The sequence below is a fragment of the Equus caballus genome, chromosome 9 (genome assembly GCF_041296265.1).
Source record: "Equus caballus isolate H_3958 breed thoroughbred chromosome 9, TB-T2T, whole genome shotgun sequence".
NCBI classification, from domain to species: domain Eukaryota; kingdom Metazoa; phylum Chordata; class Mammalia; order Perissodactyla; family Equidae; genus Equus; species Equus caballus.
In genome coordinates, this window is record NC_091692.1 from 55,541,952 (window position 1) to 55,565,560 (window position 23,609).

General features: G+C 41.7%; 1 protein-coding gene across 1 annotated transcript; it reads left to right on the forward strand.

Annotated features, from left to right (window-relative positions):
- The first annotated feature begins 680 nt into the window (after positions 1 to 680).
- On the forward strand, positions 681 to 20,085 carry LOC138915581 (uncharacterized). The gene is made up of 2 exons (XM_070222324.1): positions 681 to 3,607; positions 15,836 to 20,085. The coding sequence occupies exons 1-2, from the start codon at positions 3,561 to 3,563 to the stop codon at positions 16,356 to 16,358; spliced, it is 570 nt and encodes a 189-aa protein (XP_070078425.1). The 5' UTR covers positions 681 to 3,560; the 3' UTR covers positions 16,359 to 20,085.
- The last annotated feature ends 3,524 nt before the right edge of the window (positions 20,086 to 23,609 follow it).

Genomic DNA, 23,609 nt, shown 5'->3' on the forward strand with positions numbered 1-23,609 from the left:
TTCTGAGAACTGGACCCCGATCCTCCTGCATTTTTCATTAGAACCCGTTAGAATCCGAATTCGGCTCGTGGCTTCCTAGGGTCTGCGACTCTGAGGACCCCTGCTAGGAGCATCCAGAGGCTGTTCTCCTAACCCGGAGGTGCGCACGCGCCTGGCACAGCAGGAAAACCTCGCTCCGTTAGAGGAGGCCTCAGAGGCGCCGGGCATCGCTTGGGCCGGTGGAGGCGGAGGCCGGCCGCCCGGCCCGCAGGCCTCCGGCTCCCGCCCGGCCCGGGCGCGTCCGTTTCTCCCGCACCGCCCTCGGGGTTCTTTACCGCGGGCGGGCGAGCGAAGGGGTGGAGTGAGGAGGGATGGAGAGGGAGGAGGCGGGATCGCCCGGGGGTTACCCGCTCGGGGAGCCGCTGGAAGTGCCAGGTGGCCTTCCCCGTCAGACGCCGCCAGGCTCTCAGCCTGACGCGCGTCTCCCCTTCCTTAGATTGACTCCTTCGGCTTTCCGTTTTCCTCTTGGGGAGGGGTGGGACTTCCGGTTTCATCACCGGAAGACGACGAGCCGGAGGAGTCCGTCAGAGGGGCCAGCAGGAGCGATTGCGTCGGCAAACGGGTAAGTTATTCTCTGACCGGGCCGGGGGGGGGAGGTTTGGAGGCGGGGACCGTCCAGCGTCTGCGCGGGGCCTGGGGGCGGTGGCTTGAGGGCTCGGGCCGGGCAGCTGGGCGCCGGGAGTCCCGCCAGGGCCCTTCGCTCTTCCTCCTCCCTCCTCCCCCCGCCTCAGCCCCTCCCCCGCTCGCCGGTCCCTCCCGACGCCGCCCAGACTCGCCCGACACCCGCCCGCCGCCCGCGCGGCGTCGCAGCCGCCCTGCCCCCGCCGTCACCTGCTCGCTCCGCGAGCCGGGCTCCCGGGGACCCGGCGGGCCTCCGTTTCCCCGCGGGCCCGGGCTCTCGGCGCGGAAGCGGCGCCCCGGGCGCCCCACGCAGCCCTGCACGCAGTCGGGGCGCTTCCGACCGCCTGGCTTCTCCGACTGGAACGCGGGCGCCCAGGCGGGGAGCTGCCCGGTTGGGGGGGGTTTCTAGTCCGGGCGGTGGTGTCCGTGGCTGCCCGCCCACTCCCTGTTTTCCCCAGCGCACCGATGCGCTGCTGCCACCCTCGCCTCCTTCGGTTGAGGATGCTGGTGCCCGAGAGCACCACGCCTGGAAGTGGACGGTCCTGGCCACTCAGGGTCCAGCTGCTCTCAGCAACTAGCGGGAGACCCCAGGCTGCCGCACGTCGCTGCTGGCAGCAGCGGGATCGTCCCTGGAGATACCCACCTCTTCCTAGTGGGCGAGCACGGCCTGAGTGTGCGTGCCCGCTTTCTGGAGCTTAGTCGGGGGGAGGTGGGTGCCAGGAGCTGCTGACCCCTGCGGTTGCGTTGAGTTTTGAATAGCCTGTTTATTGGGTTGGGGGGTTCTGGACTAGGACATCTTGGCAGGGTTGGCATCTGTGGACACATATGTAGGATTATTTTCTAGGTAATCATAGCCCGAATGGTGATTGTGTCGGGACTTTACAGTCCGTGCCGGTGGAACTAGTTACAGTATGCACCTGGTTTGCGGTGAAGCGTTAGTCCAGATGCAGCACTGCCTGGGGAAGGTCACTAACACGTATTGATTAGAACATCGTTAGGAGAGATTTTGATGCCTTTTGCTTTAATTAGCAAAAGGGAATGAACAGATATAATTGGGTTTTGAAATAAGCCTGTCACTATCAACAAGCATCCTGTTTCCTCCAACTTTGTTAAATGTACTTCTAGAGGCAGAATTCTGTGGAGGGAATGACGTTTTTCTGTTATTGTCCACATTAAAATGTTGCCATATTAACATTAATGCAAATTTTTGAACACTTCAAATAGTTATATTTTAACAGAATTTTGACCTGAAAAAGTCTATAACTTCCGTTCAAAGAGGTGATAATTATTTTGTTTGTTCATGTGAATATACCAAAGATGGAACTTTCACTGCAATTTTGTACTTGTATATTTGTGATAGATTTTTAACCCAGTTTTCAATTAGGAAAGATAAATTTTAACTTTTAAAAGTTTACCAAAATGTATAAACTTTCATGATTTTTGGATATTATGTCTATTTTATTTAATTACTTTGGCTAGTTCTACAGAGTTTACACACATTAATAGAAAAATGAAATTGAAGAAATGGTATAAACTTTTCCAGTGTGGTATGAGATTTCTAATTTTCATTTTTTCTAGTGTAGGAGTATTGATTTTTGTTTTAATATTTTCAATTTAAAATTCTAATTAATTCAGATTTCTCTTACTGAGTAGAAATGTGTAATTATACATTTTCTTCATTTTTTTTTCTAATGATCATATCTAAAATAATTGAATAGTGTAGTTTGGGGAAATGTTATAATGTTTTTACTGAATTTAGGTTTTCCCCCTCTATCCTTAATAGGTACTATTCTTTTTCCCACAGCTATTCAGACAGTGTGAATACTGTCCTCATGGGCCGAGGCAGCTGTACACTTAATAACTTTGGGATTGTCAACATCACCTCTCTTCTCTGAGTGTTATTGAAAAATTTGAGTAATATTTCTGTAACTATACCTCACAGTGATGCTAGCGTCAAATGAGATAATAAGAATGCTTTTTAAGTGGTAAAGAGCTATAAGTTTTACTACTGTATTTTTAGTATCTAATATGTTTACTAATGTTCACTAGCTTACAAGTTGACAATCAAAATGAGTTAGTCATTGTCTTTGAGTTTTGCCCTCTGCATTTTAAATCAATGTAGTGAACCTGAGTGGAGAAGGGAAAAACAGTCTCTGAAAATAAAAGTCAGAGCAGTCAAACTTAGTTGTATAAGAAGGAATAGTTCCAAGTTCAATGAATGTGATAAATCCTTCATTTTACTGGGTAATTGGGCAGAGTCTTTTAAAGTAGCACTCTTGTTATTTTATCTGATGTCCTGTCAGAATTAGACAAGTGGATATGAGTTGTTTCTGTCCATTCCTCATGGACCCATTTCATGGAGAGGGGGCACAAAACTTCAAAATTAAATTTGGATTTTAATTAGTATCCAATTGTAATCTTGCTTATTTTGGTTGGCAGAATAATGCAACTCCTCCTTAGCCCTATCCCTCCCAATACAAAAGATTCCACGTCCTAGTTGCTAGAATCTGTGACTATGTTATGTTACATAGTCTATGGAATATGTAGTAACGTGTAAAATGTAATAATATGTAGTGTTATAATTTAAAGCAAAGTTATTCGTTAAGGTCTATTTCAAAGTGAAATATTTTTTTTGGTAAGGTTGATTGGCCCTGAGCTAATGTCTGTTGCCAATCTTCCTCTTTTTGCTTGTACACTTAATAACTTTGGGATTGTCAACTGACCTAACGTCTGAGCCCATCTTCCTCTATTTTATGTAGGATACTGCGAAAGTGTGGCTTGACAAGTGGTGCTAGATCCGTGCCCAGGATTGGAACCTGCGAACCCCTGGCTGCTGGAGCAGAGTGTATGAACTAACCATTACACCACTGGGACGGCTCCAAAAGTGAACCATTTTATTAATGTTCATTCATTCTGTTTTTTATTGTGAACTTCAGAAGAACGCTAGGTGAGTGGTTTGGCCCTGGCATGCATCATGTATGTGTCCTGGGTTAGTGTTCTGAGGCCTGTATTGGACATCTTTAAAATGTGGTTGTTAGGGAGGCAATGTAGTTAGTGTTAGAATTCTTGGGGGTTCATATTCCAGCCTCTATGTATTAGTTGTAGGAAAATGGCCTTAGTTTCTTCCTCTCCAAGTGGAGAAATGATGTGTCTTTGAGTAGTTGATGAGATAATGTGTGTGAGCGTGGCTTAGAAACTATAAAATGCTGTCTCTGCACAGATTATTAAGACTACTCTACAGTCTTTAAATCCAGCCTTAATACATGCAACGTGAGAGTTCTGCACAACAAGAGGTCGGAAACATGGATTCTGTACCATGGGTTCTGTGGAGCAGGCAGAACCTTACCTTGCTGCCATATTGGTTTTGCCTTCTCTTACTTGAAAAACCAGACAGGCGCTTCCTTCCTTCTTTTTAGTCCCATTTGTAAGATTGATTCAGAATGGGAGTATAGGAATTAGTTTGCATTTTTCCAGAACTAATTTGTTACCTTTTTCATTTCTTGTCAAACATTTTAAGTTTAAAGAAAATGATTATTTTCCGTTTATTTAAATTCCCAAAATGCTTTATGTTCCAACAAATTCACTTCATTTAAAATTAATGAAGTTTTTGAAAAGTCTTTGTGCTAGGCACAAAAAGTAAACCATCCCACTTCTTGTCCTTGTAATCTTCAGTAACCCCAGCAGTCAGTCCCAAGATACTGGCTGTAACAGAACATTTGTCAGTGCCAGAGGTGCACGGCGGAGTAATTAGGTTGGCCTGGAGAAGTCACAGAAAATATCACAGCAACGTGGAAGACCCATGGGAGTTCTCTGTGCGGATGTAGGAGGAGAGGGCTTTTTAGGCAAAGAGGGCAGCTTGTTGGAAGGCACACCTGGTTGAGAACCAGTCAGCAGCCTAATGTGGGTCTTAGCAGGGCCTAAAAGAGGGAGAAGCGCCGAAAGAGGACAAGGTTTAGTTTGTCAAGGGCTTTGAATTGAAGGCTGTGTGCTTTACTTGGTACTTTTTCCTATGGTCAAGTTGAAACCGTCAAAGCTGTCAGATCTCCCACCCTCTGGTGTTGTCCCTTTTCCTTAATAGGTACCATTCCCTTTCGCACAGCTATTCAGACACTGAATACTGTCCTCAGGCGCTGTGTGAGAAGCTCGCTTCAGTAACTGAGGCTTTTCTGTGGAGGCCCCATTAGAGGAGGCTCTCTCCCTGGAGCCACTGAGGCACGCGAGAGGCTGGAGTTGATGACGTTCCACATAAGGCAGTAGAAGTAGAGTACAGAGGATAGAGTGGAGAGACATTTTTGATGTGGAAAGGACAGGATTAAGGGCCAGTGAAGGAGGAGGTGAGAGAGGGAGGAACTAAGAATAGTTTAGAGCACTGATCTTTGTGTAGAGAGCTGGCAGACTAGCTCCATGGAAGCAGGTTTGGGAGAGGAGAGCAAGATGAATTTGTTTTTGGTTGTATTGAGTGTTTGCTATCTGTAGGTCATCCAGGAAGAGATGCTGAGATTAGAAGTAAGGTAGAGACTGGAAATAAAGGCAATGAGTCCCTGGACCATTTGAGGTGGCTGGAGAGCACGCAGAATGAATGAAGTAGACCAGGGAGGAAGATCGAGGCTGGGCAGGGGAAAGAAAAATACAAATAGCTGGGATTTGAGCATGTTCCTTCTTAGTATATGCCCGATGACGTCTGCAGAGTTTATCATTCCCTTTTAAATAGCAGGGGTCAGAACAAAGAGGACCCGAAAGGCCAGGTATTTGCTTTATTGGTGATTGTGTTTCAGCTCTGTGTGCTTTATGTTTCTCCTGTTGTACGATCAGTGTCTGAGTTGGTGATCTCTAAGCAGACGTGGAACCGTGAAATAGCATATCTCAAATTGCAGTCCAAGTTAGGAAAAAAACACACGAGGGATTTGAAATAAAAGATTTCCAAGATTCTCAAAATTCTAGGACTTTTTATTAAGTCTTGAATATACATTGAGTTGACACCTTCACAAACACAAACCCCTTTAGATTAGGAAATGACGTGGGAACGACGTTACACATTAAAAAAATCGGTCATTATATATTTATTAAAATCCTGAGGAAAACTTCAGATTTATCTAGAGCATTTTAGTATCTTACGTTCCTTTTGTATAATGCAGTGAAAATATCCATTTTGTTAGTATTATGTAATTAAAACATAACTTCTATTAAATTTTAAGTCTCTAAGTGATAGAGTTTTTAAAAAAAAATATATTACATAGTTATTTTTTAAATATCCTCCTCCAGTGAGCAGATTTGACCTAGGCATTTGGAAAACTTGGCTCAGGTTGTTTTGTCCTGATAATTAACATTAATCTTTAAATAACTCTTTTGGCTTCAACATGGGGGAAGTTTATTAAAAGGGAAATGTCATTTGCTCTCTTTTAATGAATAAAACAAAACATAATAGCTGCCAAATTTTGTAGTATGTGCACAAAGATACTATATTATAGGGAATAGCCTGTGTTTTAGCAATGTATGATGTCCTACTGTTTTATTACTATTGAGTATGTGACAGTGACCGTCATTGCAAATATTTTAAATTTAAAACAATTTACGCCCTGCGGATAGATTATTGTGCAATAGCCATTTCTTTCTAAATGACGGTTAATGGATTTATCCTTTGAATACTATGTTTAGCATAATATAGCAGAACTAAAAGTAATGATCAAAAGACCAAGGTTAGCATGTGACGTTTCCTAAAGGCTTGAAATAACTTGGCATTATGTATTAATAACATTCAGAAAACATAGTCATGCCTTAACATATTAATCTGCTTATATATTTCAGCTGAGGTGGTGATTTTTACTTTTGGCCGTCTTATAGAAAAGCTTTTTGAAAAGTTAACTTTCTCACATCAGCTGAAGTCTTTAAAAAATCTGATTAGTATTTTATAGAGAATACTTTCTTGCCTCTTTTGAATAATATAGGCTAATCATAGGCAGTAGCTTCATATATTGTTGGAAGAAGTGTAATTACAAAAATTAACTTGTCATACACCACAGCTCAGCAAAGTAACTTTCTTATAAGTCCATGGTCACAGTATGTTTTTGCAATTCAGCATCTGGCTCTGTGGGATATCGATGGCTTCTATGAAGAAAAGTACCAGGGTGAGCAATTAAATGCAAAATGACAGCATAAAATATGATCATTATGGTTATACAAAAGACGCATTTATGAATTTTGCAGATAACTGTCATTTTTCTGCTCATATTTTTCTGTTGCTTTGTTAGCTTAATAATTTTAGTACAATTTATTTTTTTCTTCTAAAAAATGAACACTGCCATTTTTATTATCCTGGCACTTGTTTATATGTCTTTTTTGTTTGTCAGTTTTGAAGATTAATGATAGTTGTTTCACTGTCTTTTGACACAATACTTTCAACTTGATTTCAAAATTGAAGAATTTAAAAAAATTGCATAGCAGTTGTATTATAAGAGTACCACTTCTTATGATGAGTAGTATTTTATCACGTGTGGTTTGGATAATAATCACCACCCGAAAGTAAGTTTTGCCAGTAGTTTCCTCGTAACATCACGTAGTGTTTTGAAGTATTTTTTATGGTATCAACTCTCTGATTTGGTCCAGGGTAAAACAGTGTTGACATGAGGAATCATATAGCAAAGTTGTTGTCTTTCTTTTGTCTCTTACTTGCAAAATGTATTCTACATGCAATGAAACTGCTGGACGTTGCGGAGAGGGAGTCACTCTGGAGGACTAAGTGTCCGTGTGACCTTTGGAGCATGCCATTGTGTGAAGCTCCGTAATGTTAACCTCCATTTTGTTAAGTTCCATTATGTTAACCCCTCTTGGCTCCTCTGCAGCCCTGCCTGTCTTTCCAGCCTTACCTTTCACTGCTGCCATTTTTGAAAACCTATGTGTTACCCAGTTGCTCTCGTTTTCTTTTACTTGTGCTTATAGTATCCCTGTCTCCCGAAATACAGTAGTCCCCCCTTATGTGGGGGGGATACGTTCTAAGACTCCCAGTGGGTGCTTGAAACTGCATAGTACTGAAGCCTGCATATACGTTTTTTCCGACATGTACACTGCTGTGATAAACTTAGAAATTGGGCAAAGTAAGAGAGTAACAGCAATAACTTCTGTTTGGCATATCCAGATTTCCAGCACGACTGCTCTTACACGTTGGGGAAATTATTAAATAAAATACGGGTGACTTGAACACCAGCACTGTGATACCTTGACAGGCGCTCTGATAACCAAGAGGGCTACTGAGTGACTGACAGGCGGGTATCGTGGATCCGGTGGAGAAAGGGATGATTCACGGCCCCAGTGAGAGGGAGCTAGATGGCACAAGATTTCATCACGCTACCTAGAATGGCGAGAAATTTAAAATTTGTGTATTGTTTATTTCTGGAATTTTCCATCGAATATTTTTAGACCTCTGCTGACTATAAGTAAGTGAAATTGCAGAAAGTGAAACCACAGGTAAGGGGGGGACCATTGTACTTTTTTTAGCCATTTGGTTAAATTCATCCTGAGCTTGAATGTGTGGTTGGAACTCTGTCCATTCTGTGAAGACTTTCTAATCTTAGCAGTCAACAGGAACTTCTTACTTTATGCTCTTGTGGCATATTTTGGGTGTCTGTTGTTATTATCAAAATATGCTTTGCAGATAGAGCATAGCTTAAGTTTTTTTTAATAAGTTTAAAAAAATCGTATTTACTGAAATCCTACTATATGCTGAGTACTGTGCTGGGTTCTGGGATGCTAGTGAAAGAGTTTATTTCTTCTGCTCAAGAAGGTCACATGCCAGTTGTAACGCAGAGTAGTAAGAACTGTGGTGGGGGCAGATGGGAATGTGCAGGCAGAGGGCTAATCCAGTGTCAGGGTTGGCAGTCTGGTTCTTGGAGGAGGCAGCAAGCCTGAGGCCTGAGGACAGCAGAGCACAGCCATGGAGCACGCGCAGGCCTTGCCCACCAGCCATAACTGCTTAGATGGCTTGGTGGATGGACCCGAATCATTGGGGACTTATGTCTCATGATGTTCTTGTTTTTTGTTTTTTTTTTTTTAAATTTAATCATTTTCGTGAGAACCTTTGAAAAAATTAATTTCCTAGTTTTCAACTTTTGGAACCTCTCCATAACCTGATTTAATATTGTCTCAGTGACTTAGGATTATTATTTTGTGCGTTGTCATGTTGGGCTCTAAGAAATCATGTCCTCTGGGCATTTTGACCCAGAGAAGGGTGTTTTTAAATATCTGAATGTTCCCTGATTACTTTTAATTTTTTCTGTCTGCTTTTTCTAGTTTTTCTTCCCTTTTCCCGTTTCACTGCTATCAGTGATCTTGTCTAGAGTAGCACAATTGCTCTCCATTATTTGCCATCGATAAGAAGCCAATGAATCAGGTTTATCAGTAAGTATCAGGAAGGGGTGATGGATCTGAGGAAGGAACTTAGAGACTCACCTTCAATCCCAGTACCTAAATTCAAACATCGTCTCTTCAAATATGTTTTGCCGCTCCAAGCCCTTTTGGGCAGGTTTCTTACTTTTAGCTAAGGCTTGGTGGGTGATGTTGCTGCCTTGGTGAGTTTTTGATAGCTGAGGTGTTCGTGTTTCCCTGCATCACGATTCAGGTCATTTTGTTTTCGTTGCTCTCCTGATGTGGTCTAACTGTTTTGTCTGATTTCAGGAATGCTTTTAAATGGTTTATGTTTTAAGAATTAATAGACAAGGCTTATATTATCCATTTGTTCTTATATAACTTACTTCAATTATAGTATCAAAGCAGGCATTTTTTATTGTGATCAATTTTGAAGAAATTAGGTATATCAGTTTTATTTATTCATTATTAATTTCGTTAATAATCAAGTTCATGAATGATGAGTTTAGGAATCAGTGACACCCTCTGAATTAATTGCTTTGTTTATTTGGCAGTAAAGCAAAACTAGGACAGTATTATACATTTGCGATATGTTTCTATATTTAGATAGAGAGAGGTACTATCTGTTGTTATTAATGTTACTGTTATCTTTACCTTTTAAAAACAAATATATATACTAACAAACATGTCTGTGTGTGACTGAGAGAGAGAGTGTGTAAGTGTGTGTTTTTGTGTGTGTCCATACATATCTTTTAGCATTTCCAAATTGGCCCAGGTGATTCTAATCTAACCTTTCTGGTCAGAATTTTAAGTATGTAAAAATTCTGTATGAAAATGGTAATAAAAACGCAGTCATTCAGTTTCATAGTGCAATTACTTATTGTGACAATTCTTGTTCAGGAGGAGTCTGTTTCCACCAGCATTGTTTTGGACAGGGAGATGGCAAGTGTAGACTATACTCTTGAGTCTGTTAGGGAGTGACGCTTTTTCTACTGTAGTGCTGTAATAGCTTTACATTTTGTGATTCTGTGGGCTACGCAGACGTGATGTGTTCAAGATGAATCAGACGATAAAATTGACTTGTTTTCCATCTGATAGCTGGTACTGCTTTCAGCAGTAAAACTGAATTATTTCTACAGATCGAAAAACAATCTATGAGATATGAGGTCATTTTCCTTATATAGCCATAGTTAAATGATTTGTTTCTATGACTGGTTTTTATAGTATAACCTGTTAAGGTTTTATCCCCTTATGCTCAAGACAGATTTAAGACTTAAAACAGACAAATTAGAAGAAACAAAACTAGAGATTTTTTAAAAAGTGTAACTTGTTTACAGAGTTTCCTCACCATTTAAATTTTATTCTTTCCTTTTCAACAGGTGTATAATGCTTATTTGCTTTAAAACCCTTGTTCATTCACTCACTTATTCTTTTGTTTATTTTTTTGCTCAAAAACTTTATTGCAGAATAGTTTACATACAATAAACAGCATCTATATAAAGTGCACAATTTGATGGGTTTTGACAGTTCTATACACCTCTGAAGCCATCTACAGAATCAAGATAAAAGAACATTTCTCTTACCCCCTTAAGTATCCCCATGCCTCTTTGCAGCCCACCACCTCTTCCTGCCTGCCACAGGGAACCCGTGACCTGTTTTCTGTCACTGTAAATTAATTTGCTATATCTTGTCGTATGTGCTGTTGTCTGAGTCTTTGTGTGAACACGTGTTTTCATTTCTCTTGGGTAATTACCTAGGAGGGAAATGACTGGGGTAATGTGATGACTCTGTGTTTAACTTTTTAAGAAACTGCCATCGAGTCTTCTTTAATTTCTCTCAGTCGTGTTCTCTAGTCTTTAGTGCATAGGCCTTGCACATTTTTTGGTTAAATTTATTTTTGCACAATTTTAAATCAAATCGCATGCTGTTAATATTTAAAAGTGCAATTGATTTTTGTTTATTAACCTTTTATCCTTTGAATTTCCTAAATTCATTTAATTGTTCTAGTGTGGGCGTGTGTGTGTGTATGTGTGTATTTTACATCCTGAGGATTTTCTATGTAAACGAGAATGGAAGTAGTTTTACTTGTATTTATCCGGTATTTATGCCTTCACTTCTTTGTTCCTCTTCACTTTTAGTAAGTCTTCTTCCTAAAATCTGTTCTTAGATCTGGCATTCATCTACCCACTCTGGCTGTCCTGTGGTTACAGATTGCATGAGAGTATCATTTCCAGGTTTTATATTTTGAATATATTTGTCTCTGAATGTTAATTGTGTCTTTTATGCTTAGCACATAGTTTTGATCTTTTAATACAATCTGATAATTCTTTTTAACTGTAGTGTTTATTAACATTTAATGTAATGTAGTTGGTTGGATTTATACTATTTTGCTCTTTATTATTCTGCGTCTCCTGTGTTTTCTTTGTCTGTTCCTCCTTTACTGCCTTATTCTGTGTTGACATGAATTCTGTCATCTTCTATTTATCTGGGAATGTCTTTACTGCCCCTTCATTATTAAAGTATAGTTTTGCTGGATATGTGATTCTTTATTGATGGTTTTTCTTTCAGCACTTTGACTGTATTATTATTCTGGCTTTCGGCCTCTGTTATTTCTTCTAAGTCAGCTCTTATTTGTATTTTTTTCTCCTCAGTGTGATGCAAAGTCACCTGTTGAACATGTAGCTGTTCCTTGTATGTGGTGGATTTGATTGCTTTCCAGATTTTCTTATTGTCTTTTTCTTTTTAGTAATTTGACTATGATGTTTGTAGGTGTGACTCTCTTCGTGTTTGTACTTATTCATGTTTGTTAAGCTTCTTGTATCTGTAGATCAATGTATTTCATCAAATTTAGAAAGTTTTCAGCTATTACGTTTTAAAATATTTCTTCTACCCCTTTCCCTCTTTTCTCTGTTATTGGGATTCTTACTGCACATTTGTTGAAATACTTCAAATTGTCCCATAGGTCTCTGAAGCTCTTTTCATTTTCCTTAAAGTTTTCTTTCATTTCCAATCTTCTGAGTCGATAATTAATATCATTCTATCTTTAATTTGACTGATTCTTTCCTCTGCCTTCTCAAATCTGCTGTTTTCCCATGTAATAATTTTTTCATTTCTCTTATAGTGCTTTTCATCTCTAGCATTTGTTTGGTTGTTTTTATCATTCTCATTTCCTTATTCGCATTCCCTATTTGTGGAATCACTGTTATTATATTTTTAAAAAATTTTTGAAAATTTGAAAGAGTTCTTAGAACCTCTTTACAGGAGATACTTGAAGACTTTCTCTGCTACATTGACATCTGGGCCAATTTTCCATTGACGTTTTTCTCTTCCTGAATCTGGACCATAGTTTATATTTTCTTATAAACACAGCTTATGATTTCTTTCTTTGTTGTTGTTGAAAATAAGACATTTTGTATAGTGTGATGTGGAAAGTTTGGATTTTGATGCACTTTTCTAGAATGTCTTTTTTTCCCTTAACTTGCATGGTCTTAAAAGCATAGAATTTTATCTCCCTGTGGTGTACAGACACTGATGTTTATGTTCAGTTTTTAAATGCTTGCTTACTTGTATTTTGCTTTACTCTCTGGGTGTTTCCCCTGTAAATGTAAGAATTAATGGTCACACAATGATTTGGGCAGAATTTGTAGTCAAACACCTTGAGCCCATTATGATCTTTGCCATCTGTCTTTCTGTTTGTGGGTGTACAGGGGGCACATTCAAAGTTTACCTAGTTACCAAGCCTCTGTTCTGGGGCTTTTACTGTCTACCACGTTCCCTCGAAGTTTCTTTGCTTAGTCAACCAGGCATGTGTGGGGAACTTCATCTGGTCCTTTTATTGGCCTTTCATTTATAGGATCTCCTTGCTGAGTTTCTTGCTAGTCTGACAGTTGCCCAGACTGGGCTCATACCTCTGTGGACCAATGTTGTGAGATTTCTTTGGTTGCTTCCCACCAACTTTGGTCCCTTCTGGCTGACAGAGCGATAGAGGTTTGCTGCCTGCTCCAAATAGCTTCCTCCCTCCACCACCTTAGCTCATAGCTCCTCTTTTTGTGCCAGTCATGTGTTGGTAGAGCTAGCATGCTCTCTCACCAAGTCGCGGGGATGGTAGTCTCCCAGGCAAGTGCTCCTTTCTCAGCCTCTTACCTAGGGCTTTGGATAAAGTGCATTTTCCACTCGTTGCCTGAATATGGTTTTCAGAATCATAAAATTGTTGCTTTTGACAGTCCTATGCAGTTTTATACTTGTATCTGCTGAGAAGGTTCACTGACTTCTTTATTTTGCCAAAGCTGGATATTCCTGAGTAAGCCGTTGTTTCTTCAGAAGTGTCTTCTGCTCCGTTTTCTTTCTCTCTCTCTCTTTTCCTCTGGGACTCTAGCTAATTAGTTATACATTAGACCTTTTGTAGTCCTCAGATAGGACCCTGAGAGTCTCTTTTCTTTTTTAAATTTATTTTTTATTTATTTTTCTGAGGAAGAGTGGCCCTGAGCTAATGTCTGTGCCATTCTTTCTCTATTGTGTATGTGGGATGCTGCCACAGCATGGCTTGATGATGGTGTTGTAAGTCCTCATGCGGGGTCTGAACTCATGAACCCTGAGCCGCTGAAGCAGAGTCCGTGAACTTAACCCCTACACCACCAGGCTGGCCCCTCTTTACTTTTTTTTTTAATTCTGTCTTTTTCCTTAGATTCTTTTTGTTAGATGATTGCTGTTGATCTGTCCTCAAACTCACTGATTCTTTACTTTGTCATTTCCATTTTGTTATTAAGCCCCTTTTTTTATTCTAAATATTTTATCTTTTGTTTCTGACATTAACATGTGGCTTTTTAAAGAATAATGTTTATTTCTTTGCTGAAATTTATTATTTTTTTTTCCATTTGTTTCAAACATATTTTCTTTACTTCACTTAATATTGTTGTAACAGCTACTGTATGGTTCTTTTAAAATAATTCCATCATTTTGACCATCATGTTTGCCATACATCTTTTTGCTTGAGATTTGGACACGGTTTTCTGACTCTTCCTAACTCAAGTAATTTTGGTCATTTTGAATTTTATGTTGTGTGGTCTCTGGATTTTGTTGTGTTGCTTTAAATATTGTTGGTGTTTTCATTTTAGCAGGCGGATGACTTGACTACGACCACATCGTTATCTGTCATGTCTGCAGTAGTCAGCCACTCCTATCTCATTCCTGGTGTTTAATTGCAATCTGCTTTCACTCTTGTTCATACATGGTTTATGTTTTCTGGGTTTATTCATAGATTCAGGTGTTCCTTTAGCTCTCTCCTTTATGGTATTTACTTCTTACTCTTCTGTGGCTATCATTGCATTCGGACACTTTCCCTCTGATCCAGAAGTACAACTGGTTTTTCCCTTGTGATTTAGCTGCCTGTCTTTCGTCAGTGGTCTCCGACCCTGGATATCCTCTGGGTAAAGCCTCCCAAAAGGGGAGGCGTGCTGGATTACCTTTTGACATTTGCTTGCTTTGGGCCTTGACTCCACACTAAAAACTTCCAGCTTTTGTTTAGTCTCCAGAGCCATCACATAGTTATTTTTTTAGTATTTTATCCAGACTTCGTAGCTGTTATTTGTGAAAGGTTTGGTTTGTTAGAAGCTTAGTATTTTGTACCAGAAGTATATGAAGTGAAAGAAAAAAAAACCAAACCTCTTTTTTTTTTTTTTCCAAATTGAGGAAGATCAGCCCTGAGCTAACATCTGCTGCCAATCCTCCTCTTTGTGCTGAGGAAGACTGGCCCTGAGCTAACATCTGTGCCCATCTTCCTCCACTTTATATGTGGGACACCTACCACAGCATGGCTTTTGCCAAGCGGTGCCATATTTGCACCCATGATCCAAACTGGCAAACCCTGGGCCGCCAAAGCAGAACGTGCACAGTTAACTGCTGCACCACCGGGCCAGCCCCCAAACCTCTTTAAAAATAGTTCTAAATTTTGTTGTCAAGGCATTATATGCTCGTTGTAGGAAATTGAGAGGAATTAATAAATTCTAATGAATCTGAAAAAAAATTACCCATATCCACTTTAATATTTTGATTTTTTGGGGGGGTATTACACAACTGAATGTGCTATGCATAATATTTTAAAATCTGCTTTTGGTTAAAATCATGTGAGAAGTGTTTTTCTTTGTCATTAGATATTCTTGGTAGATATTTTTATGGCAGTATAATACTTCGTATGCATGCATATGTTGGTTTATATGACCATTTTTTAATGCTTGTTACGTTGGTTGTTCAGTTTTTTACTTTTATATATGACCCTGTGGTGGACATCTTTTTGTATACATCATTGCAACCTTTTCGTATTATTTTCTTAGGACAGGCCCCTAGAAGTAGACATACTGGGTTTCAAAGTGAATGATGAGGTTTTAAAGTTGTTCTTAGATACAACTGAATTGCTTTTCAGAAAGTCTGACCCATTTGACACTTGTGAGTGCTGTCCAGCTTACTGCACCTTCTAACCATTAGCATTAGATTTTTGGTATTTTCTCATTTAATGGATGGAAACTCTCATAATCTGCTTTTGGCAGTTTTTGATGAACTATTTTGGCCAAACTTCTTTATCTAATTTTTAAAAATTTACATCTCTCTGTTTTAAAATGATCCATTCATGTTCTATGCCTATTAAATGTATGTTTCAGTCTATTGTTTAAATAACTGCTTTTAAAACTATTTTAATGGTAGATGAGACAGAACCTAATTTTGTACCTGTAATACTATTAACTATGAAAACAGTTTTTTAGTATATCATTTCTTTTTGACTATCTCTTTGAATATCTTCATGTTTGCGTCTCCCCTTCCTTAGATTGACTCCTTCGGCTTTCCGTTTTCCTCTTGGGGAGGGGTGGGACTTCCGGTTTCATCTCCGGAAGACGACGAGCCGGAGGAGTCCGTCAGAGGGGCCAGCAGGAGCGATTCCGTCGGCAAACGGGGAAGTTATTTTCTGGCCGGGCCTGGGGGGAGGTTTGGAGGCGGGGACCGTCCAGCGTCTGCGCGGGGCCTGGGGGCGGTGGCTTGAGGGCTCGGGCCGGGCAGCTGGGCGCCGGGAGTCCCGCCAGGGCCCTAGGCTCTTCCTCCTCCCTCCTCGCCCCGCCTCCGCCCCTCCCCCGCTCGCCGGTCCCTCCCGGCGCCGCCCCGACTCGCCCAACACCCGCCCGCCGCCCGCGCGGCGTCGCAGCCGCCCTGCCCCCGCCGTCACCTGCTCGCTCCGCGAGCCGGGCTCCCGGGGACCCGGCGGGCCTCCGTTTCCCCGCGGGCCCGGGCTGTCGGCTCGGGAGCGGCTCCCCGGGCGCCCCACGCACCCCTGCACGCAGTCGGGGCGCTTCTGACCGCCTGGCTTCTCCGACTGGAACGCGGGCGCCCAGGCGGGGAGCTGCCCGGTGTGGGTTTCTAGTCCGGGCGGTGGTGTCCGTGGCTGCCCGCCCACGCCCTGTTTTCCCCAGCGCACCGATGCGCTGCTGCCACCCGCGCCTCCTTCGGTTGAGGATGCTGGTGCCCGAGAGCACCACGCCTGGAAGGGGACGGTCCTGGCCACTCAGGGTCCAGCTGCTCTCAGCAACTAGCGGGAGACCCCAGGCTGCCGCACGTCGCTGTTGGCAGCAGCGGGATCGTCCCTGGAGATACCCACCTCTTCCTAGTGGGCGAGCACGGCCTGAGTGTGCGTGCCCGCTTTCTGGAGCTTAGTCGGGGGGAGGTGGGTGCCAGGAGCTGCTGACCCCTGCGCTTGCGTTGAGTTTTGAATAGCCTGTTTATTGGGTTGGGGGGTTCTGGACTAGGACATCTTGGCAGGGTTGGCATCTGTGGACACATATGTAGGATTATTTTCTAGGTAATCATAGCCCGAATGGTGATTGTGTCGGGACTTTACAGTCCGTGCCGGTGGAACTAGTTACAGTATGCACCTGGTTTGCGGTGAAGCGTTAGTCCAGATGCAACACTGCCTGGGGAAGGTCACTAACACGTATTGATTAGAACATCGTTAGGAGAGCTCATTTGATGTATACTCTGTAGACTTCATGTAGCACGGCAGCCGTGTAGGGTCGGAATTACTAGTCCCTTTTCACAAACTGAGACTAAAGTTAAACAGTTTGACCAAAGTTAAGGTCAGGATTAGCGTCTCAAGTGTTTGTTACTCATTGTTTTTCAAGTTTGCTACATGTAAGGTTACTGACTCCTGCTGGCACGTCTGAAAAACACTGAGGCAAGGCTCTCTAGTAGCTGGTGTCTTCTTGCGTGACATGTAAGGCAGGTGTGATTATTACTGATAATACACTGGCTCCTGGTGCCTTTTTTAAAAAACCTGTTTATTTTGGAATAATCTCAGATTTGCAGAAAAGCTGTGAGATAGCACAGAGAGTTCCTCTTGTATTCAGCAAAGCAGAGTGGCTCCACTTGAGCAAACTGCTTCATGCCAGTCACCATTCTAGGTGCTGGAGAGAGTAACACGCTGCCCTAGATGATTTCAAGGTCTGGTGGAAGAGACAGATCCATAAACAAGTATAGTGCCTTTTGCTCAGTGCTGAAATGGAGAAAGGGGAGCACAGAGTAATTTATGTCTAACTGCCTGGGAAGGAGTGGCGCGAGCTTGCAGGATACAGCATTTGAGTTAGGTCTCAAGGATTAGTGGGTATTCACTTGATTGATGGGACATTTCTGCCCACATTCGTGCTACCTAGGTTTGTGTTCGAAGAGAACTCTCTAACCTTTATAAAACGGACTCTTCTTATTTGATTCTCCTCTCTCCCTCTTTCTCACATCTCCTCTGAGAGGTTTTTGTCATAGTTTCCACAGGCTGTGAGAAGAATCGCGGTTTATAAATCCATGACTAGGAGATGAAATTAAGCTGTGTTTCTTAGTAATGGAAGTATCTAGATCTGTACGTTTTAAAATTCTTTCTCTTTCATAGTTGCTGAGTACTTCAGTGGTCTGATCACACACGTTCTTTATGCGAGGTTGGAGCACAGTTCTTCTGAACTATGCCCACAGCAGAGGGGTATTTTGAGTGAGTGTGTTGGTCATTGTGGGCTGCTCTAGGAAAACACCATAACCCCAGGTGGCTGAAACAACAGTCATTTACTTCTCCCAGTTCTGGAGGTTAAGTCCAAGATTAAGGTGCTGATTCCTGGTGAGGGCTCTTCCTTGCTTACAGACAGCCACCTTCTTGCTGTGTCTTCACATGGCAGAGATGGAGAGAGAACTCTGGTCTCTCTTCGTCTTCTTCTAAAGACGCTGATCCCGTCTTGGAGACCCTACCGTTCTGACCTCATCTAAACCTAAGTACCTCTCAGAGACCTCATTTCCAAATACCATCACATTGGTGATTAGGGCTTCGGCATCAAAATTGTGTGTGTGTGTGGGGGGGGGGGGTGCACAATTCAGTCTGTAGTAGGTGGGTTTCTTGGAATTTTTGTTATTATGAGGAATTGCTCCAAAATAGACTTGATAGAGAACTAAATAGGAAACTGTAAAATTAGCATTTATATGGCTTTTGCTACAGCAAAGTAGTAAACACAATTTTATTTAAAATCAGAAGAAATTATTGTAGCTATGTTAAGTCTGATTCAGAGGCTGGTGGATGCCAAGAAGAAATTTTAATTGTTTCATTTGGATGAAAGAGAGAAATACGTGGTGAAATACTGCAGTGGTGTTTTCACTTTTAGGCCTTATACAAATGAATGCTTTCATGGTTATCAAATTAGGGTGTAAGGACTGTGGTAGTGAGCTATTGCAGTTCCCTCACTGATCAGGAGGCTGAGCCCCACAGAAGCTGAGCGGCTAATGCATTGTAGAGGTGTTAGTGGCAGAGCAAGGATTGGAATCAGGCCTCCGGATTCACGGGGCCAGTCTTTCTGCTGTTCCATCAGTGGTTCTCAAACTGATGGTGCATCAGAGTCAGCTGGGGGGGCTTGTGAAAACGCAGATGCTGGGCTGGGTCTCTGAATCAGCGGGTCTGGACTGGGACTGAGAATTTGCATTTCTGACAAGTTCCTGGGTGATGTTAAAGCTGCTGACTCTGAGGGCACACTTTGAGAACCCCGGCCTTCTGTGATGTTGCCTTTGACCTCTTCTAAGAGGATAGTAAGTAAACGTCTGTGGGTTTATACCAGCTTGACCCTTCCTTGACGTTCAGAGAATCAAGTTCTTTAATTTTGTGTTGTGTACTGTAATGCACCAACAACATAATGATTAGATGGAAAAAAAGTACTAGAAATGGAGTATGTTTTAGAGTCATTTTGGCATCTTCAGGGATAATTTTTGGAGATAATTGTAGAGGTCAGAACCGCTTATGCTGAAGGGGATGCACTTGAGCTCCTAGCAGCAATCACACTAAAAAGGGTGCCGGTATTGATTGCTAGATTGTATGGGAGTGAAAAGTTCCTTCCAGTTTTGTTACTCTCTGTTTTTCTTTGTCATTTTGTGTACTGAAATGTTCTTAATGTATCAAAATCTGATCAGGCCCCAGCACAGTTCCATGCCCATAGTAGATGTTAAATAAATATAAGTTGAATTGAATTAAAAAAGATTAATAGGGAAAATGAGGTAGATTATTTATCTGGAGAGACTTCAGTGCCCTAGGAAAGTTAGTCGGCTCTCTAGATTATCCCAATCACAGGTTTTTAGTGAATACTTACAGATTATTCTGGTTTACGCCTTATTTGCAATTACTGGGTTTTTTTTAGCACAATTATTGGAGGAGGTAGCATATTTTTTTTTTCCTTTTTCTCCCCAAAGCCCCCCAGGACATAGTTGTAGATTCTTCGTTGTAGGTCCTTCTAGTTGTGGCATGTGGGACACCACCTCAGCGTGGTTTGGTGAGCAGTGCCATGTCCACGCCCAGGATTCGAAGCAACGAAACACTGGGCCACCTGCAGTGGAGCGCACGAACTTAACCGCTCACCCACAGGGCCAGCCCCGAGGAGGTAGCATATTTTTATGTAAGAGTTATTGAGTGATCCCCCATATCTCTTTATCATTCGTCTGAAGTTACTTTTACAAACTTTTTACTTTGAAATAATTTTAGAAGTAGAAAAAAATGGCAAAAATAGCCCGGAGAATTCGTATATACCTTACACCCAGCGTCCCTTTGTTAGCCTCTTATGTAACCATAGTGCGGTTATTGAAACCAGGCAGTTGATAGAGTTAATCTAAAGTCTTCTATTCGGGTTTCACCCCTGATGTCTTTTTTCTGGTCGAGGATCCAGTCCAGTAGCCCACACTGCATTTAGTTATGGTGTCTCCTTGGTGTCTTCCAATTTGTGACAGTTTTTTATCTTTCGTGACCTTGGTACTTTTCCAGAGTACCGGTCAGTTATTTTGCAGAATGTCCCTCAGTTTGGATTTATCTGGTGTTCTTTCATGATTAAATTGAGGGTTAAGCATTTGTGACAAGAATACCACAGTGGTGAGGTTGTTCCCTTCTCAGTGCATCATATTGGCACATGTGTGATGTAGATAGGTCTTATCGCTGGTGAATGTTAACTTTTGATCTCTTGGTTGAGGTGTCTGACATGTTTCTGTGCTCCAAAGAAAAAAATTTTCCCTTTGTAATTAATGACTCTCGTAAGTTTACTGATTGTAGTGCAGATGTTTAAATGAAATGGATATAGAATGTCAGAATCCTTTGAGCCTGACCCTAATTATGAGATCTTTCTTATCTTGGAGGCTTCATTATTATTTGTTAGATCCCAACATAGTAGGGAAGGGTAAAGCTGTAGACTTGTAGAAGAACAGTTATTTGTTCAAGAACTTGTACCTGATCTTGGTCAGTCTTAGTCTTGAATTGTCAACAGCGGAAGCTCTTTGTTCCAATTCTTTTTCTGTGGTTCTGCGATCTGTCTCGCATCTGTCTTCCAGTGGATGACTTTCCATAACTACATTGCGTTTCTTAAGATTCTCCCTAGAGCATTTTTGTAGAAGATTTGTGTGCTTCAGTTCATCACAAGGCAGTTGCTCCAAGTATCCTCTTGTTGACCCACTTCCTAGTCCATACAGCTGAGCGTGTGTGTTCTCTTTGTAGACTATGCTGATGAGGTGCTGCAGATATTACATAGATACACAGACACATAGAAATGGTCTGTATTTTCAAAACGTATATCCCTTTAATATGCCAACAGGAGTCAGTTGGAAGATATGTATGTGGCCTGTCTCCCTCCCCCTCATTCCCCTCCAAAGCTTGTAAGCTCCTTAGAAGCAGGGAACAGATCTCTTTTTGTTTACCAGTCACTTGCTTGGTGCTTGGCATACACAAGGCTCTCCATAAATATTTGAGAATAAAAGAATATCATATGTGCATCTTGTTAACTGGTTTTAGAAATTACCAGACTATTAGAAACATCTTTCCACATTAACACAGCTATATAATCATCATAGTATTCCACTATAGTCATGCCTTGCTTAACAATGGGGATACGTTCTGAGAAATGTGTAAGTGATTTTATCATTGTGCAAACATCATAAAGTGTACTTTCACAAACCTAGATGGTCGAGCTGTTGACACGAATAATCAATAGTCATTCTACAGCGGGGAGTTTTATTCGAGCCAAGCTGAGGACTGCAGCCTGGGAGTGCAGCCTTCGTAAGTGCTGTGAAGAAGAGTGATTTTTCAGCACCATTATATACCATTTCCAAACAGACATACATCAAGTGTGACAGGGGTACATTCTCTCAAGGGTTCAAAGAGATACTTTGTTATAGATTAGTACATACACAGTGGGTCAGCATGACCCCAGTGTCATGGGAAAGGACACTTATCTTCAAAAAGTACTGGTGTCATAAGAAGAGAGGCATTGGTTCTTACCTTCAAAGAGTACATTCTGGGGCCGGCTCTGTGGCTGAGTGGCTAAGTTCGCGCACTCTGCTGCGGCGGCCCAGGGTTCGCATCCTGGGTGCGGACATGGCACCGCTCATCAGGCCACGTTGAGGTGGCTTCCCACATCCCACAACTAGAAGCGCCTGCAACTAAGATATACAACTGTGTGCGGGGGGGGGCGGGGTTGGGGAGATAAAGCAGAAAAAGAAATATTGAAAAAAAAAGAGTACATTCTTTATTTTGGGACAATATACAACGAACATTTGACAGGCTGTAAGTCAGGCTTCTTTGGTTTAAATAAAATTTAGTCCAAATCGCATTTAAACCAGAACGGCTTCCCCATACACCTCAATATATAAAATTTTCTTCTATCATAGCCTCCTACACATGTAGGCTCTGTGGTACGAATCTCATGGGATGGCCATCATCTACGTGATCTACTGTTGACTGAAACGTCCTTAGGTGGCGCATGACCATATATGGATGTGCTGCAGCAGCTACGTCTGTAACCCATCCTGCGTTGTTGGAGATTAGGCTGTTTCCAATTTTTTCTATTAGAAAGAGTTCCATGGTGAATATTCCTAAATATGTATTTTGTTCAGTTGTTTCCTTAAGATAAGTTCTGTAAAGAGTCATTGATAGCTCAAAGAAGATATGTATTTTAAGGCTTTTGATATATTGCAAATAACCCTCTAGAAAGTTTGTATAGATTTATATTCCAGCCAGTACTGTTGAGAATGCTCATTTTGCCACACTTTCCCCAATGCTCAACTTTCAGTTTTTTAGAATAAGACTAAATTTAGAGTTAAAAAAATTTGTTTTTTGTTTTTACGATTTGCACCTTTGTTTTTCTTCTTCTTCTCCCCAAAGCTCCCCAGTGCATAGCTGTGTATTGTACTTGTAGGCCTTCCTGGTTGTGCTCTGTGGGACGCTGCCTCAGCATGGCCTGATGAGTGGTGCCATGGCCCTGCCTGCAGCCAGGATCCGAACTGGCAAAAGCTGGGGCTGCTGAAGCCGAGTGTGTAAACTTAACCACTTGGCCACAGGGCTGGCCTCTTTTTTTGTGTGTGTGGTATTTTTAAGGATTCTTCCTGGAGTATGGTGGGGTGGGGATCATAGTCTGACTAATTTGCTAATAACCCTCCAAGTTTTCCGTATGAAAATTATCCAGTGTTTGGTTTGCCTCGATGAGAGAGCAGAATAAACCTCAATAAGGTAGGGGTTAACAGGAATCATTATCCTCTCTGAAGTTATAGTTGGTCATATCTGTGGGCCTTAGCCAATAGGAAACTTCTTGAGAGTGGGATACATTTCTAATTCATATCGTTCAGAAAAATCAACTACAGGTGAATTAAAGGCTTAAATACAGAAGGCAAAACTATGAAATTTTTGGAAGACAATGTAGGACAGTAATTGTGTGAGTCTAATACAAGGAAGAGCTTCTTAAACAGATCACAGAAGGTGTAGACCATAAAGGAAAAGATTGACCGCTTTGACAGCATTAATTTGACAGCTTGTGGTTATGAAAAGAAACCATCAAGAAAGTGAACAGACAAGTCACAAGTGAGAATAGATATTTTCAGTACGTATTATTGAGAAAGGATTGTATCTAGAAAGGTAAACAGTGACAAATCAGTAAGAACAATAGAAAAATGGGCCTATGACCCAAGTAGGCATCTCACAGAAGAGGAAACCTGCATGCAGAGATTCTCGACTTCGTTAGCAATTAGGGAAAGGCAGTTTAGGACCAACGTGGTGTATAGTTTCATAA

Bases quoted from the DNA above. Each gene is read 5' to 3' on its own strand.
- LOC138915581 (XM_070222324.1), top strand. From the start codon at position 3,561: ATGTTCATTCATTCTGTTTTTTATTGTGAACTTCAGAAGAACGCTAG. The intron at 3,608-15,835 runs GTGAGTGGTTTG...CCCCTTCCTTAG, and splicing joins GAACTTCAGAAGAACGCTAG to ATTGACTCCTTCGGCTTTCC.